Source organism: Carassius carassius, chromosome 2 (genome assembly GCF_963082965.1).
Source record: "Carassius carassius chromosome 2, fCarCar2.1, whole genome shotgun sequence".
NCBI classification, from domain to species: Eukaryota; Metazoa; Chordata; class Actinopteri; order Cypriniformes; family Cyprinidae; genus Carassius; species Carassius carassius.
The window spans coordinates 7723216-7740449 of record NC_081756.1 but is presented as its reverse complement, the minus strand read 5'-3'; the positions used below and the strand labels follow the sequence as shown (position 1 = coordinate 7740449).

Below are 17234 nucleotides of genomic sequence, written 5' to 3'. Positions count from 1 at the left end.
AGAGTTCTGGTACGTTTTGTTTGCCATGGTATTTCAGAAATTCTGAGAACTTAATTCAAACGATGAAATATTGCACAAACCGTTATGCATTTGGCAGATGCTTTTTTTTTTTTTTTTTTTTTTTACAGGATTTCTGCTGATATAAGTCTTAATTCACTCCTACAAAAATTAATGTCTTAAACAGGTGCAGAAAGTTAATTAAGTTATGGCATTAACTGTTGCATGCGTTGCATGCACTGCAAAAATTAATCATTTCCTCAGTATTTTTGTCTTTATTATTGTGGCTGATCAAATATCTGAAAATACTTCATCAAGATACATTCAGTGCAAACTGAATATATGAAGTATGAAACCAAACTTAACTGGACAAAATGAAGTGAGTTTATGCTAAAATCCAAAGTAACACTCCAAAGAGAAAGGAAAAATTTAAATCACATCATATGACCCCTTTAGAACATTTTTAGACGTTTGCATTGGAAAACAAGACAAAATACCTGAAGAAGAACATCTATTTTTTTGCAGTGTGCTCAGAAGTTACAATATAAGTTATTTCCATATTATTTATGGTTGGGAGCATAGCTATTTAACCCATAAGCTATAGTAAAATGCATTAAAAAATTAATGAGTTTTGTTGGAAGTTTCAAACTGTTACAACCTAGACATTTACATTTAGAGAGCATTGAGGTTTTGTGATCATTTCACTCTATTCCATAAATTTGTGACATTGTCTTAAAGTGTCTTAAATGTACATAGAAACCTGCAAAAACTGCATCTGTTTCAGGAGAGTGTGTTTTATGTCTGGCCTAAATAGGCAGTTCACTAGTAACAGAGTCTTATTTTAATAAGCTGTTTTTAGAATTTTAGTCACATATTTGAGGACAGTTGTCTTAAGGCTATGTTCACACTGCAGGCTGAAACGACCCAATACCGTTTTTTTTGCCCCTATGCGACCTGTATCTGATCTTTTCATGACAGTCTGAACGACACAGATCCGATCTTTTCTCAAATGCGACCCAGGCCACTTGGGTATGTGGTCCTAAATCCGATACGTATCCGATCTTTTGAAATGCGACCTCCGTCTGAACGGCCAGGTCACATGTATCCGACTCCGTACGTCATTGATACACTACAAACGTCATAATTCTGTGTTGAAGTAGGCGGGAATGAGAAGATAGACAACAACCATGGCGGACGATGCTGCTTAATTGAATAATTGAGCTCTTGATAGATGCCCAAGCTTGACCCCTTATATCATATAAAGTCTGGTTGTTAAATATGCTGAAACTTTCCATAAGTATTTCTGTATTTTTTGTGAAATTTTAGCACATACATGGCTGTGGCAAATCAGTGTTTACTGACAGACACATTTCTTCAGATACACTTGAAGAATCGCATTTGCTGCTGTTCTCGGTTAACATAACTGAGTTTATGTACTGTATTTTTTAGACTGACAATAAAAAAAGGCCAGAACAATTATGACAGAATTATGATAAGAACCCACAGGCTCAAGGTTTAGCTGGTTAGCATGACTCTGTTGGGCCCTGCTGGTGATTATGTAGTCAGTATAAAGCATTTTTGTCCACTAATAGCCAATTAAAACTATATTAAATAAAAAAAAATAATTTATGCATTTAGCAGACGCTTTTATCCAAAGCGACTTACAGTGCATTCAGGCTATCAATTTTTACCTATTATGTATTCCCAGGGAATCGCACCCCCAACCTTGTGCTTGATATGACCATGCTCTACCAATTGAGCTACAGGAACACTATATGAAGTTTTATTAACAAGGTTTGGGAGAAGCACGTTAGATACTTAGCCTAATTAGCACGGTGGGAGCACACTTAAGATAATCAACCCCAGGGTATAAATACAGCTGACTTACCTGTCTCCATTGACGGTTTATCAACATCCCCCCCTTTACCCCATCTCCTCCACTTAGAGTAAATTTTACACTTTTATATATGGGGTATTCTAGTTTCAGGCCATTCCCGAGCTCAGAGCCCTTCACCGGACAGCAAACCAAATATGCATTATAATACTTCAGCTAATTATATGTAAGTGTGAACTCGTGAACCTTGTGTTTGTGTATACAAGTATTCACAGGGTTCTGTGCAAGCCAGACCAGCAACTACTATAAAGATGAATGGGAATCCTGATGGAACAGGGAGTTGAGTGGAATCCTGTGTGGAATTTGAATAATTAAGAATGATTGAAATTCCTTTTTTTTCTGTATTTAAACTGAGTTAGAGAACCAGATGGAGCGTTTGAATTCGAATTTATATAAGTTTTATTAAACAATAACGTAAAGAAGTCCTTATATTACATACTTTTACATAATCAGATAATCATTTCATGGATCATGGTGGAAGCTATAGTAGCGTAGGGATAGTTTACCCAAAAATGTAATATTTCTGTCATTATTTACTCGCCCTTTAGTTCCATTAGTCATCCATTAGTGTTACTTTAATGGATTCCTCTGTTGTATCTCAATTCCACTATTAGTAATTTCATTCGAAATTCTATTCCAGTTTTGCAACCTGTGGGGTTTGGCCAATTCAATTCAAATGTACACATATAAATGAAAAGGGAGTTCTTCTTAAATTCACATTTTTTTAAAACATTCCAAAAATATGGAACTAAGACATTTTTCTCCTATAAGTGCATAGAAATTAATGTTATCGCACATGGACAAAGGCACTGTTTAATGCTGTGTATATCACTGTTATGACTGACCTCAGAGAGAACCTATTGCTTCTTTTTGATCTCTTTAATTACTCTTTGTGTCTAGCTGCACGATTGTCCTGACATGCGTCTTAACCAGTAGGTACTTTGTATTTTTTTTTGGCCTGTATGACGTCAGTGAAATTAATGTGAACGCATGCTCATGGCCTGGAGATGTGTTCTGTGCTTTTGAAAATTATTTTTATATATTGTAAATGAGCAGTATGCTCTACTGCATTTCAGGATTATTTTGGGAATCAAGATTTTGTGCTTGCCTTCAGTATTATTGTGCAAAGTTCTCTATATGTTTTTAATCGTGCACTCAGTTTTACATTCCAAAGGCAGTGTATTCAGTTTGTCAATTCTGTCAAGCAAGAGGTTTTGATTATTTCAGATTACAAAAAAAAAAAATTATTGAAGTCGACATGAAATGTCATTCGAAAGCCATTTTACTTCTGTAAACTGTATTTAGAATAAAAGATTTGGTGGTACTTGATTTTATCCTCCTGGAATTTATTGGATGGTGAAAAGTGGGCGGTACAAGCCAAAATGGAGGCAGCTGATTGGATGGGAGAATTGAGGGATGAGGATGAGGGATTTGTAACAGCAGACAAAAAGAAAAGTCATATACTGTAAGAGGTGGAGCAAGTCAGTATGTTTTCATAGTACATCCTTTTTAAAATCATGCATTGATGGACCTGGAAATATGCATTGAAATCAGGTCATTTCTCATTTCATGTTGACTTCAAATGTTTCTAATCTGTTTTTGCTCAATGCAGTTTATTATATGTCCACCTGCCTTTGACTGTGGGACATCTGTGCACTGTTTAATAAACCCATTGTATGATTCTCTTTTTAGATTCTGTTTTCAGATATTAAAAATGATTGACCATATTTATAATTTGTGTCATACTTTATTTGGACATTACAAGCCTTAAGAAATCACATGTAAAACATATTTGTGCTGACACAATTTCAGTATATTAAGGCTGTTTTTAAGAGGAAAAACGACCAGAATATTAGAAGCACAGTACTTGTACTAAACTGTCAAAGATGGATTCTGTTAGATAATAGATTTTTTTTTTTTAAATATCAAATTAATATATTTATTATTTTTAAGCCTTTGATGAAAAACTAGATAACTATACTGTTAGGGGGAGCACTTGGCAAAAAAACTAACAAAAAAAAACCGAGGGAAATATTCTATTTCTAATCTCTTGAAAACTTTGTGCCACAAATGCATTGCGACACATTCGTTACATTCTGCTTTGGTGAAATAGTATAGAAATATATCTGAAATTATTTACAGGCTTGTGCAAATCATTGCATAAAAACAGGCAGACTTGACTTTTTTTGTTATTTTAATTTTTTTATGAATCCCTGATTGTGACAGTAAAACAGTAGAATACCAGCGCAGTGATGCGCTATAAAACTCTGCTCAGAAAAACAAGCTTTCCTGATTATGTAGTACTACATCATGCGGTGATGCACATGAGAGATGAAAGTCATACTGTCAAAATGCATTCATGGCAAAATAGAGCAATCAAGGCAACTGAAGGGTTACAACAGTCATGGAAAACCTGGAAATATCAAGGAATGGGATTCCCAGGCTAGCAAAACTCAGGAAAGTGGTGGGAAAAACCATGTTAATGTTTATAGTGAAAACATTTTTCTTGCTCAACTCCGAAACATTTAATTGGATAGAATTTTTTTATTTTTGATTGTAGTCTCTGTAAGAAAAATTAAAGTGAAATAAAAATGGATTGGTTGAAAAACGTTTGGTCAAATATATGGGAACCCAGCTTTTAAGAAATTTTGCAATGTCTTGTAATGTCTATTATTTTTAGCAAGTGGACGCATTTCCTCTAGGCCTTAAATTAAGTTAATATAATAATTTAAAGTTGATTCAAATTTGGAATACTGTAAGTCCAGTATTTTCTTCTGGGTGCTTCTGAGTGGAGTTTAGCTCTACTCGCATTTTTTTCTCTTAATGACGAGTGTAAATGGCCCATCATCAAGGCCTTTAATGAATGTCCAGGCCTCAAAGCGCGTGAGACCCTGCAGAGACGAGTCCTGTATCTGCAGTACCTCATCACCAGACGTCAGCCCCTTTTGCTCAGCATCACTCCCTGCAAGAGAAAATACAGTATAAAATTATATGATTCACGTTACAAACTTATTTTTAGACCCACATGAAATCTGCACCCACATAACTTCACAAAAAGATTTCTGCAGAATGGGAAAACCACCATTCAGAATGTTCTTCACATACCCTACACCATGTTTGTTGGTTTATCAAATATTTTGACAGAGGTGGAAAGTAACGAATTACATTTACTCGCGTTACTGTAATTGAGTAGCTTTTTTGTGTACTAATACTTTTTAAAGTATTTTTTTAAATCTGTAATTTTACTTTTACTTAAGTATATTTTGTTTAAAGTATTGTACTTCGCTACATTTTAAAACACATTAATTACTGAGTAAAAAACAAAAAACAAAAAAAAAAAATCGCTCCCTGGAAACTACGTCAGTAAATAATGGGCAGGAGGGCAAACTGGCGCTAAAATCACAAGAAAGATGCAGACGGTCAAAACAGGCGTTAGTGGTGCAGACACCGCTGAAAACGAAACCCCGTCATATTCTGAAGTTGAACTCGAAGGAAATGAAGTGAACCCCTGGCCATATGTATGCTCTATTATGCAGTGTAAGCTGTACTTGCTTAGGAAGACCAAACTAGCAGCTTATAAAATCTCGACAAGACATCAACCCTTCGCAAGAATGTAGAGGTAAGCTAAATAATTGCATCGTTGCATTGGTGGTTAAAATGAAGCTTTGACATTTTAGCAAGAGGTTTTGCACAAATTAGCCAAAAAGACAGTGGTGAGGAGTGTGCTATATATATCATCTGCGATAATATCATATTTTTTGTTTTAATGATGTGCGCGCTTATAGTGCGTTCTTTCACTGTGTGATTCAGTCTCCTAAAATGCATTTAGAATCATAGGCGCCGATACCGTGGAGCACCCACGGAAAATACCGAGCACCCACGGAAAATGAGCACCCACGTGTGCCAGTGCCAGACTGCCAGTAGGCTACATTTATTTAAAATTAAACATTGCAGTTGGCGCTATGAAGCGTCTGCCACACTGTGATTGGTTATGTTGTTGTCAGTGTCAGTGACATAACCAGTCGCATGCATGTTCCATATCCTATCCACCAATCACAGCGTTTCTGAAAACGTCCCATCCCCCACTTTACAGTGCCGTGCGAGTATGTAGGCTAATCATTTACTGCTTTCCGTAATCACTAATCATTAATCAGACTAAAATGGACAGATTTGTTATAAAAAAAGCCAAACCTATTAATATTGATATATCGACATTATTTTACTGGATCTAGTGGCTTTGGCTTTTTGTGAATAAACGTCCAGTATTTTTTCTCTTTCAAAGTTTTGTCTGTCATGTTCTTCCACCTCATTTCATACCCAGCAGTACGTTAATATGTAAATGTTACGGTACATTCCCTAGACTCCTTAAAGTTCGTAACAGGGTTTAAATGGGAACATTTTTCTGCTCAAGTATAGGCCTATATACGGTTTAAAAGAGGAAAAACTAATGGACACAAAAGTAGCCTACTTTTGGACAGAATACAAGTTCTTTGTTAAATACATAAAATAAAAAAATATTTTTTTAGCCTATATGAATAATGGATTCGAAACCTCAAAGAAAAGCCATGCCACTATCAAAAGAAACCTCGAAACATAAATGAGGTAGACATTCCCAGAAACTCATTATTTTAGTCGCAACAATCGGTTAATGGAAACGCTGTCCTTTCGCAATAGTCTTTTAATCAATATTTACAAAACATTAATTTCCCAAGAAGCTGAACGCATTAGCGGTTACGTGTCAGTTAAACTTTTCATCTCCAATCCTGTTTGTATTTTTGAGAAGTGACGCTGTTGTGTGTGTTTGTATCGGCCGCTGTCCATTAGCCTAAGGTTCTGAAATGCAATATTTTTTTAATAGCCTAGTCTATTTTTTTATTTTTTAAATGGCTTGCGCCCTTGAGCACCCACGGAGAAAAACATAAATCGGCGCCTATGTTTAGAATGATCACAAAATTGAAGATATAGGGGCAGAAAATTCACATATTTATATAATTTCATACATTAAATCAAAATCACACAAAGAATGCCGTCTTTTCCTCCAAAAATCATCATGAATATATACATACATACATATATATATAACAGTTCAGTAAACAAGTTAATTAAGAGACTTGCGTTTTAGACACCATATTGCCTTTTTTAGCTCTATTTCTAAAACAGAAAATAATTCCAAACACAGCCACCAAAGCACAGTTTTGCGTCTCTGAGCAACGTGACAGTGTTTCGTTCCTGAATGAATCAACCGTTTAAATGATTCGGTTCAATCGCAATGACTCACTTATTAACAGTGACTTGCTGACACATACTGGCCATTTTAATATCACATTTAAAGTATCTTTTGATTTTTTTAAATAATTAATTTCTTATAATTTCAAATGAGTATTCAACATTTTATGTTTTGTATATCAAAACATTATTCATGCATTTGTAACTGCAGGTTAAATGCATTCTTGTCCTGCACTAGTGTAATAGATCTAAATGCCACTTCCAATGAATCTTCTGCATTTCCTCTGCATTAAAAGATGAGTTTGTTGATACTGATTTGCCTGGTAACAGCCCAAATGTTTTATTATTCTAAATAACTGATTCCTTTAATTAAAAACAACTAGTTTGAGATTAATAGACCTATACCAGGGGTGTCAAACTCAGTTCCTGGAGGGCCATAGCCCTGCAGAGTTTAGTTTTAACCCTGCTCCAGCACACATATCATGTAGTTTTCAAATAAACCTAAATGATTAGATTAGCTGGATCAGGTGTGTTTAATTAGGGTTATATCTAAACTGTGCAGGACTGTGGCCCTCCAGGAACTGAGTTTGACACCCTTGGCCTGTCCCATTTTTGACTCCCTCCCACTGTTAAAATGTAACTAAGTAATTTTTACTCTGAGTAAATTTTAAATGAGCTACTTTTTACTTTTACTTGAGTTGATTTTTAGACTGGTACTTTTACTTGTACTTAAGTAAAATTTCATTAATGTAATGGTACTTTTACTTGAGTAGAATATTTTTGTACTCTTTCCACCTCTGTATTTTGATTATTTTGATTTTGCTTTCAGCTAACTGAAAATAATTAGGTTTTGAAAAACACTTTTTGTCCAGAATTTTACAATCTGAAAATGTTTCACATTTTTTCCAAAGAAACAAGCAACCTTGAATTAAACATGACATTTTCAAGCAGAAAGACTGAAATAGTATTTCCTTGTAAAGGGTACTCTATAGTTCCTTCTTAGAAGAAAACATTTTTACGGTGCAGTAATCTCAACACAAATTTAGCATTGCATCACTTGCTCAACAATGGATCATCTGCGGTGAATGGGTGCCGTCAGAATGAGAGTCAAAACAGCTGATAAAAACATTTTGCTTCACAGGATGTTAACTGGAGGACTGGAGTGGCATGGGTTACTTGTGGATTATTGTGATGTATTTATCAGCTGTTTGGACTCTCATTCTGACGGCACCCATTCACTGCAGAGCATCCAACAGTGTACCAACGAGTGATAGAATGCTACATTTTTCCAAATCTGTTCTGATGAAGACACAAGCTCATCTACGCCTTGGATGGCCTAAGGGTGAGTACATTTTAAGCAAGTTTTCATTTTTGGGGGAACTTTTCCTGTAAGGTTCAGACATAGGCTCACCTGTAAATATTCTGTTGATGGTTAGTGGTCTGTCTCCATTAATGGAGCCTTTTCCTCCCTCAAGACTAAATCCAACTCCACCTGCGTTCTTCTCCAGCTCGAATGTTACAACTTCACCTCCATCGTCCCCTAAGAGTCATTTTTGGAATCAATAACCATACAGAATGAATGGACGCATATTTTGCATATTTATATTTGTGCACTGTTTGGATAAGATTCATTTTCTAAATGACATTTGAGTAACAATTCTTAAAATAGTGCATCCAGATACATCTTAAAACTCAAATAATATATTAAAAGACTAAATCCATAATGGCAGCACTAGACATTTGGCTTTAATTATAAAGCATTGTGTAAAAATAAAATTCCATCAAAGTTATCTACAACTGTAAATTTTCTCTGCATTTTCTACCAAAGTTGTGTAAGGACAACTGTTGTGTTGGATATGGATAGAATAAGTACATTTGTGAAACATGAATTCACCTCCTCAGTGAAAACTAGTCAAAAAGGCCTTTTTATTTGACTCTAGTCATACAGTTTTTTTATTACACAACATGTAGCTCTTGTAACATTCCTGTATTCTTTTTGAGCCCTATCAAACGTTTAACATTAAACATTAATGCCATCTCTGTGCTGATGTCAGTGATGTTGGCTCACCTGTGACGCTGCTCTCTGCCCCGCTGCTGCAGCTGGGCTCAATGTTAGTGCCTTCTTTCCCTTCTGCATCTTTGTTCTTGGACACCACTATCACCGCCTGCTTCATGGTGCGGGCCTGCCTGAGAATTGCTGTGGCATCGTTGTGTGTGATGTTTTTTAGTGTTTGGCCGTTAATGGACAGCACCTCATCTCCTTTTTCAATGGTGCCCTCCTGAGCAGCCAGACCACTGGGAAACACCCTGTGAACCTGAAGGTACATGTTTGGGTACATATACAATAAATAAAATGAACTATTGTTTAGCATTAACTGTATAAATGTTGCATTTACAGAGACAGTGGAACCACTACGCATTTGTAACTGTATCCTAAATTATTCTAAAAGTTTAGGGTCAGTATGAATATTATTATTATTTTATTTTTTTGGAAAGAAGCCTTTATGCTCACCAAGGCTGCATTTATTTGGTCAAAAATACTATATTTAATTACTATTTAGAATAACTGTATTCGATTTGAATAGATTGTAAAATGTAATTTATTCCTGAGATGCAAAGCTGAATTTTCAGCATCATTACTCATTATAAAAAAACTCTTATTATTATCAATGTTGAAAACTGTTGTGCTGTTCATTTCAATCTTTTGTAACATTAATGTATTTTTAATGCATTCTTGCTGAATAAAAGTCTTATGAAAAAAAGTGTGCATGTGAATTAAAAAGGTCATCGTTTTTTTTTTTTTTTTTTCTTGTACTAGATTGTAAGAAAACACGATGTCAAAATTTGTATTTTTTCATACATAAAAGTTCATAATGATATTCACTGCCGAGCTCAAAAAATGTCCTCAGAAGTAGTATATTGTGACATACGATTTTGGCTAAGAAACAGACCAAAATCGTCCCTTCTGGTGTAGATTTCACATTTCATGTGCAAAAATAACTGTGAAAGCATAGGGATCGATTATTGTCAGTGACATCAAATCTTTTTTAATTGAGTGCACACATGAATGAGATTTCCAGAGATTTAAAGCTTGGATATTCTACCCAAGATCTTAATTTGTGTTTCAGGGAAGCAAGAAAAATAATACCGATCTGCTTGTGTGCAAATGATGACAAAATGGAAGAGGCTGTGTCTCCTGTTGACAGGTGAAGTAGATGAACTGTGGTGTGGGGTTTATGGAGATACAGAGACGTCACTCACTGTAGTTGCTTTGTTCTCCAGATCAATACCGCCAGCAATGCTGAAACCCAAGCCAGCTCCTTCTTCTTTATGTAGAATCACAACGTGGATGTGTTCCAGTTGCTAGTGGACATTAAGAAATCCAAATCAGCCTTATTCTGTGGTTCAAAAACACTTTTGCAGAGCTGCATTTAGCATTGCAGTTATTCTGAAACATGCTTTGTAAAGAACTGCTCTCTCAATGATTTGGCGGGCTGAATCCTGTTCCCACTCTATTACATCATGGAGTTTTGAGAGAAATATAGAGAAATTGCCTTCCCTAGTGTTTAATAGCACATAAGAATCTCATTAATAATTATTATGTCAAAATCACATGATTATAATATAGCTTATTCAAACATATTTGACCTAAACTGTTTTTATTTTTCTTTTATTTTTTTATCATAATCTATATTATTTATAAGAACTACCAAAGTAATTTGATCATTAAACAAACTTTTATTTAGTTTATTTATTTATAAATACAACAAAAAATGTAATTATATTAAGGGACTTGAAAGCCTTAGTCTAGTTGTTAGAGTTAAAACTATCCTGTGACATGACTTGCTAAACTCCATCTAAAATGACTGAGAGACTGCATAGAAAAATCTGTCACACCACAGTACCATATAAAATAAACTATAGAAAATTTAAAAATATTCTTTGATTCATTGAGTCCATAATGCAACCCTGCTAACTAGACAAATATAGCTAACCACTCATCTTTGATAGCTTTTACAGTTCCCTTATTTATAAAACCAAATGTAAAGCTGGCATGTCCTCAATAAATTTCTGCTAAATATTGACACTTCCTCTTTTTCTGCATTTTGCTTCTACAGCACAAAGCACATTATGTCTAAGGACATGTAAACAGTGTATATCACCTAATTAACCTGAAGCAATATAGACAGCTTTGTTTAACTGCAGATAGAAAATATAGCAGAGGAATGATTGGTCAAGGAAACGGTCATAAATGCAAAACAGTGCAGCAAATGCACCCAAGAGGGAGATTACAACACTGCTGTGATCAGAAAGTCACACTCTTGACCAAGAGATGCATGTTTTATTGTATATTTTCAACTCAGTTAGCAAATGAGCTTTAAAATGTAGCAGCACACAAAAAAGCTCACTGATCTTTAAGAGGACTTCATTTTTGCTGTTTTGTTATAAAGAACCGATGATTCCTCTGTCACACATCTCATACATATTCAGGTTTGCAGAGCAGGATATGGAAGTAATCAATGCTAGATAATAGCTAACAGCATGTACTTTGTTGTATCAAACCAGATCATAACCCACCCTTAGCGTGTCTTCATCCAGATCCTTGACTTCCTGGATCATCTGCTGTATCTCCTGTGGTGGAAGGGCTGAGATCATGGACTGGGCACAGACATCAGAGGCTGAAGTGAGCGGTCGTTCAGGTTTACATTCTTCATTCTCGCACTCCTCCCCTCTCTCGATGGTACGCTCTCTCAATTTTGCCAAGCTGTAGACCAGATATAATAAGTTAGCTTGATTGAAAGTGCTACAGTACCACTGCTCCTGGAGGATGACCATCATGCAGAGTTCAGCTCCAGTCTTAATCAAACACACCTGAACCAGCTGACCAAGGTGTTCAGAATTACTTGAAAATATGTCTTGGAGCAGGGTTGTAGCTCTGTAGGAAGGTGTCCCTGCCCTGACCACTGGTTCCCAATGAAGGAGTGGATGCCAAGTTGCCATATCCTTCATACTGATATTAATTATATTATTACATGATTTCTTGTTCGACTATTAATCAAGTTATGGCAAGAGTGAAATGTGTAACCTTATGTGCGCTTATGAGATATTAAAGAATCCTGTTCTACCCTGTATTTCTTTTCCTCAAGATTAATGTCCACATATTATGTGTGTGTATCCAACCGTAATGATAAGACACTCGCCAGTGCTAGAAAGCCTTGAATTTTAGATAAGTTCTCTGTGTATGTGTGTTAGTATCTGTCTGTACAGGGAGAAGCTCAGACAGTCCCAGGACAAACGATCAACTGCCAGTGTCCAGCGTATCAGATACTGTACACGTCTTTGGAGAGTTTATCTAGGTTTTGGAACCAATCAGAATTTTGTTGACTTATGTACTGACGCAATTAGTATCCTCTGTCAGGGTATAACTGTGGTTGATTTTGAGTTGTACGGGGGCGGCCTACGAACTCCGTTGAGAGTATTGAAGCTGACTTTTGCTGATGAAATTGCAAACTATTTTCTTCAAGTAAAATTATTATTATTAATTGAACTCATCTCTGACTCCTGGTCTTCATTGCGACATATCTCGTCCTTGCGTTTTAACTGTAAATTCCCCTACACCAACCACGTTCCTGCCCCTTCAACGCTGCACATTTTGACCATCTCCTTTGTCTGACACACCCATTTCAGGTCTTGGAGTCTCGACTAATGAGCTGGTGATCTGAATTGGGTGTTATAGAATTCATTAAGGAGACATGCAAAACGTAGGGGGTGAGTGGGGTATGGCTCCAGGAACCACTGCATCCGCAGCCCCTCAACTTCCTTTTGGGACACTGCCAAGGCAAGGTTGGTTTCTAGAGCAGGGGTGTCCAATCCTGCCCCTGGATATCTGATGTCCTGCAGAATGCAACTCAAATTTGTTCCTATACACCTGCATGAAAGTTTCTAGTAAAGGATCTAAATACCTTGATTAGCTTTGTCAGGTGTGTTTATTTATGGATGAAGCGAAACTCTGCAGGACAGCAGCCCTCCAGGAGCAGGATTGGACAACTTGGGATTGGGACACACTATACCGTTTTTAAAACTGGTGGAGACCACAGTCTTAAAGACTGTTTCAACCAAAGTTTAACATTATAATTCTCAGAATGCGCAAACTGTGCCTAGCCATGAAATTGTGACAAGCCTCGAACCGGGCCACCCCCCTTCCCCCTGCCCAAATCGGGCTTAAAATCTTCAGTTGTGTGGCCAGCATTACACTTTTTCGAACTACAAGCTAATTTTATGTTCCACTTGCACATGTTGTGGCCAGTTGACTAACATCTCACCACATTTATGTGTAGATAACTTTAGCTCGAATATGCATGACAGGAAAGAGTTTTTTTTTTATTTCTAGTGGTGATACAAACTAGTATGAGAACTTACAAGATATTAGCATGAAATGGTCTGTTCTTTGTGACTAACTCAAAAGAGCTGCATTTCCGCTTCTTGTTTCATTTAAAACAGATTCCCGAATGATTCAAACCTCTGCAATGCCTTTATCATGCAGCCAGTTCTCAATATGAAAGAAGTTGACATTGTTGGCTTCAGTCCCTGCAAGTGATCTTATCCCCTACCTTCAGCCAACACAACACTGCACAGAGTGTAATTATACCCCAAATGCTTTCATCTTCCAAGCGCATTTGTCCTACAACATTTTCAGAGATAACATGCTTGGATAAGTTGCATACCTTACAGAGAAACCCTTTTCGCTGTTCTCTAGTGGTGTTGAATGTGGGGGCTTTTCACCAGGAGAGTCTTCCTCTATTAGGTCATCAATAGAGGATTCTAGTGGGGCACTCCAGGGGTTCCCAAACCGAATGCAAGGGGACTGCGGCAGGGATTGCATGGACCGCATCAATGCATTGGACACTTGGTTGCTGAAGGACAAGATGATCCCTAGGCTCTCCCCGTCCAGGCCGCTTGAGATGGGGGCATCTGAAGAGGGACTGAGGGGTAGACTCCGGGTCCTCAAGCTCACCGCATGAGTTCCTGCACCTTCGTTTTTTTCTGCAGGACCCTCCTTTGAGCTGCTCGATCTCCTGGGGACGTGGCTTGAGAGGGACAAATCGTCTTGAGAAGTTAAGGGTTCTTGCTCAGTCTCTGTAGCAGGTGGAACCTCTTTTGTAGAGTCAAGAGCAGGTTCCTCAGCAGTTATCGGCTTACAGGGCTCTGAATTCTGAGAAGTTGATTGTTCTTCTTCCTCTGCAGGATGGGGCTCTGAAATGATATCTGAACCGATGGAAGCTGGTTGCTGCTTTTCTTCTTTTGGAGGTTGGGTGGTGGCTGAAATTGTTGGTGTAGACTGGCAGTCATCAGTATTGTGTAAGTTGCATGTGGTAACTTTAGTTCTCCCTGCACTGCTGTAGTCTGCAGATGAGGTTTTAGCAGTCTTCTCCACTGCAGGAAGTGATGCAGTTGGGGCCAGTCGCCTGCTTGGCCTTTCAGATCCATCTGCACTAGAGAAAGTCTCAAATGAGCTGATCCTTTGCCTGATTGACAAATTGGCTCCCGATGAAGCGGCCCTCAGACTTATCCCAAAAGTCCTGGCAGTATCTTGATTCCTGTCATCCGGATGCTTCAAAGCTTCTGTTATCGGCTTCCCAGACTTAATGTTCTTAATGCTCTGACGTGCCCATGCAGACTTTGGAGCCACCGGGGGGCCTTTTTTGACATTGGGAGATTGCTCAGGTTTGGAGTCTGAGGTGGTGTTAGTGGTTTCAGAGGCAGTGCCGTTAACCTCACTATCTCCAATATGGTCACCCATGGTTTTGTAGCAGTATGGCTGGTTCTCTGGGCTGTCGGTCAGCTTTACCCAGGGGTCAAGTGGTTGATCTGTACTGACCTCTAAATGAGCCTGACGTATCAGGCCAACCCGCTTACTTGGACTACACACTTTAGATGGGGATTCTGGACCTGTAACATAACAGTGTTCACGTCCTTTTAATTTTCTTTTAATGAGCTTTCGAATAGAGAAGTGCAAAGTGAGAACTAACTCACATGCTGCCTCACATCCAATATTTGTCACAATTGTTTTATTTTCATTCAAATATAGAACAACTATAATATTAATGTTTAAACGAAAAAATAAAATGATGTTGGTTTTCTTTTTAAAAAACCTTGCTATACAGGACCTTACTAATATCAGATGTACTAGCGGAAATGTAAAGTCTCAGCATTCATGTTTTGAACTTACTCAGAATAATATAAAATAAACATCTAAATCGAAGTTATGCAACATACATGAAATGTTTTTATTTTTGTTATTTAACAAATCAGTAGTAGGTGTATTTCAGGTTAACATACCTCTGTGCTGTCTGTCCCCTCTCTGTGTTGAGACTCTGTTACGCTCAGAGATACAGGCAGATGGTTTAGTTCTGACTTCTGCGCATTCAACCACTTCCTGTCACAAAAACAGGAAATCGTTGGCTGAGTTTGAGTCTTACAAAGAATTCGAAAAGGTGTAGAAATGCATCCGGCATCATTTCGTCATGCATTGCGTACAGAAACCCAGGCATATTCACACATTAGAGCCATGCCTCATGCCAAACACTCGAGCATTTTAATACCTGAATCACACATATGACAAAAAGATGCACTATTGTGCAAATAAATGTTTCAAACAATTCAAACAATTGTCATCGAACACTGACATGAACATGTCCAGAAAGAGAGAGCATTCTACGTACATTTTTAAACAGAAGCCTTGAGATCTTTCTCAAAGCCCTGTATAGACTGCAGAAAAACTAGATGCATGTGGAGAGACAATAAAACAATGGATGAGGCAATATAAGATTTTAAATAATGATAGCCACTGTAAAATTGATGTCTATTTAGGCATAAATGTATATATTTCTTAAGTAAATATATATTAGTATAAAGAAAATACATTTGTGAATATATATACAGGTACATGTTTTACATCAGTCCCCATTTAGTTTATTTCAGTATGATCCTATGGTGTGACATATTACGGTGTGAAAATATTCACTGTATCATTTTATCAGAAATGACTTCATATAAAACTAAACAATGGACACACACTGTTATGTTTATATATAATTTTCTATTTGCTTTCCAGTCAGATCGATTAAAAAATCCAGTCAAACAATATGAGACGAAAAAATGAATGCCCTTTTTTACTTTGATAAATATTACAGCTTGGACATTTATGGTGCAAGATGTTCTCATGCATTACCCATAAAAAATTTCCAATAAGGCAAGGGTTGCAGTGAAGCCAATCATGTCTTGAATTACTCAGCTACCATTTATGGGCAATGCATCAGTATTAAAGTGAAAACCTCCTACTTTTATAGTCTCTTTGACAGAGAGCACAAATTCAGTAGTATGATATGCAATGCAATGTGTAGATTTAAACCTGTATATAATTAATTCACTGGGCATAACCTTACTGACATATGTATTGCTCTGCAAAACTACATAAGGAAGAGAAAACAAATAAATAAACATTGTAACTGAGCCAAAATATTCTTTGTTTATATAAAAATGTTGCATTTCATAAATGTGACTTTGCCCTACCTGGCAGTTGCTTTGAGACAGCAGCAGATCTTCCTCTTTCACTGGTGAACCTCGGCTAGAGCTGCTTGAATCAGTCAGCACTTCCTGACTGCTGACTTCCTGTCGTCTGCAGTACCTCCATGGCTGGTTTGCTGCTCCTTGCATAGAGCTCCTCACCACACCCGCATGCACATCTAATGTTTGTTGTCCAGTGAAATTCATTGGACATTTATTGGGGATGTTATAGTCGTCATCGGTGAATGAGGCTGGAGACAATGTGTAATTAAGTGAAGTTTCACTGTTGGTTGTTAAAGAGACGTCCATGCTCTGGACTCTGGAGACATGCTCCGGCTCGAGGAAGGATTGGGTGGTGAGGCTGGACGGTATACAGCGCTGGCTGTAGCCTCCCTCACTGCACGATCGGATCATGGGTTTCTGTGCTCGTCTACAGGTCTGCTGACTGGTGCTCCGGTCCAGACAGCGGATGCACTTCTGTCTGCTGTGAGAACAGGCATCGGATCTCTTCAGACCTGAGATCAGATAAAGACATGTCTAAACCAACTAC

The 17234-nt window shown here is 37.3% G+C and overlaps 1 protein-coding gene across 2 annotated transcripts in view; it reads right to left on the bottom strand.

Annotated features, from left to right (window-relative positions):
* Nucleotides 1–3618: 3618 nt before the first annotated feature.
* Nucleotides 3619–17234, bottom strand: part of LOC132101400 (pro-interleukin-16-like) — a 32441-nt gene continuing 18825 nt past the window's right edge. Inside the window, exons 15-23 of one of the 2 annotated variants that reach the window (XM_059506343.1) lie at nucleotides 16691–17199; nucleotides 15841–15897; nucleotides 15458–15554; nucleotides 13843–15067; nucleotides 11696–11882; nucleotides 10379–10480; nucleotides 9186–9432; nucleotides 8529–8657; nucleotides 3619–4853 (exon numbers count right to left, since the gene is read on the bottom strand). In XM_059506343.1, the coding sequence (XP_059362326.1) occupies nucleotides 4693–4853; nucleotides 8529–8657; nucleotides 9186–9432; nucleotides 10379–10480; nucleotides 11696–11882; nucleotides 13843–15067; nucleotides 15458–15554; nucleotides 15841–15897; nucleotides 16691–17199 (2714 nt within the window). In that variant the 3' untranslated portion in view covers nucleotides 3619–4692. The remainder of the gene's footprint in view (nucleotides 4854–8528; nucleotides 8658–9185; nucleotides 9433–10378; nucleotides 10481–11695; nucleotides 11883–13842; nucleotides 15068–15457; nucleotides 15555–15840; nucleotides 15898–16690; nucleotides 17200–17234) is intronic. The other variant, XM_059506334.1, reaches the window with a different exon arrangement.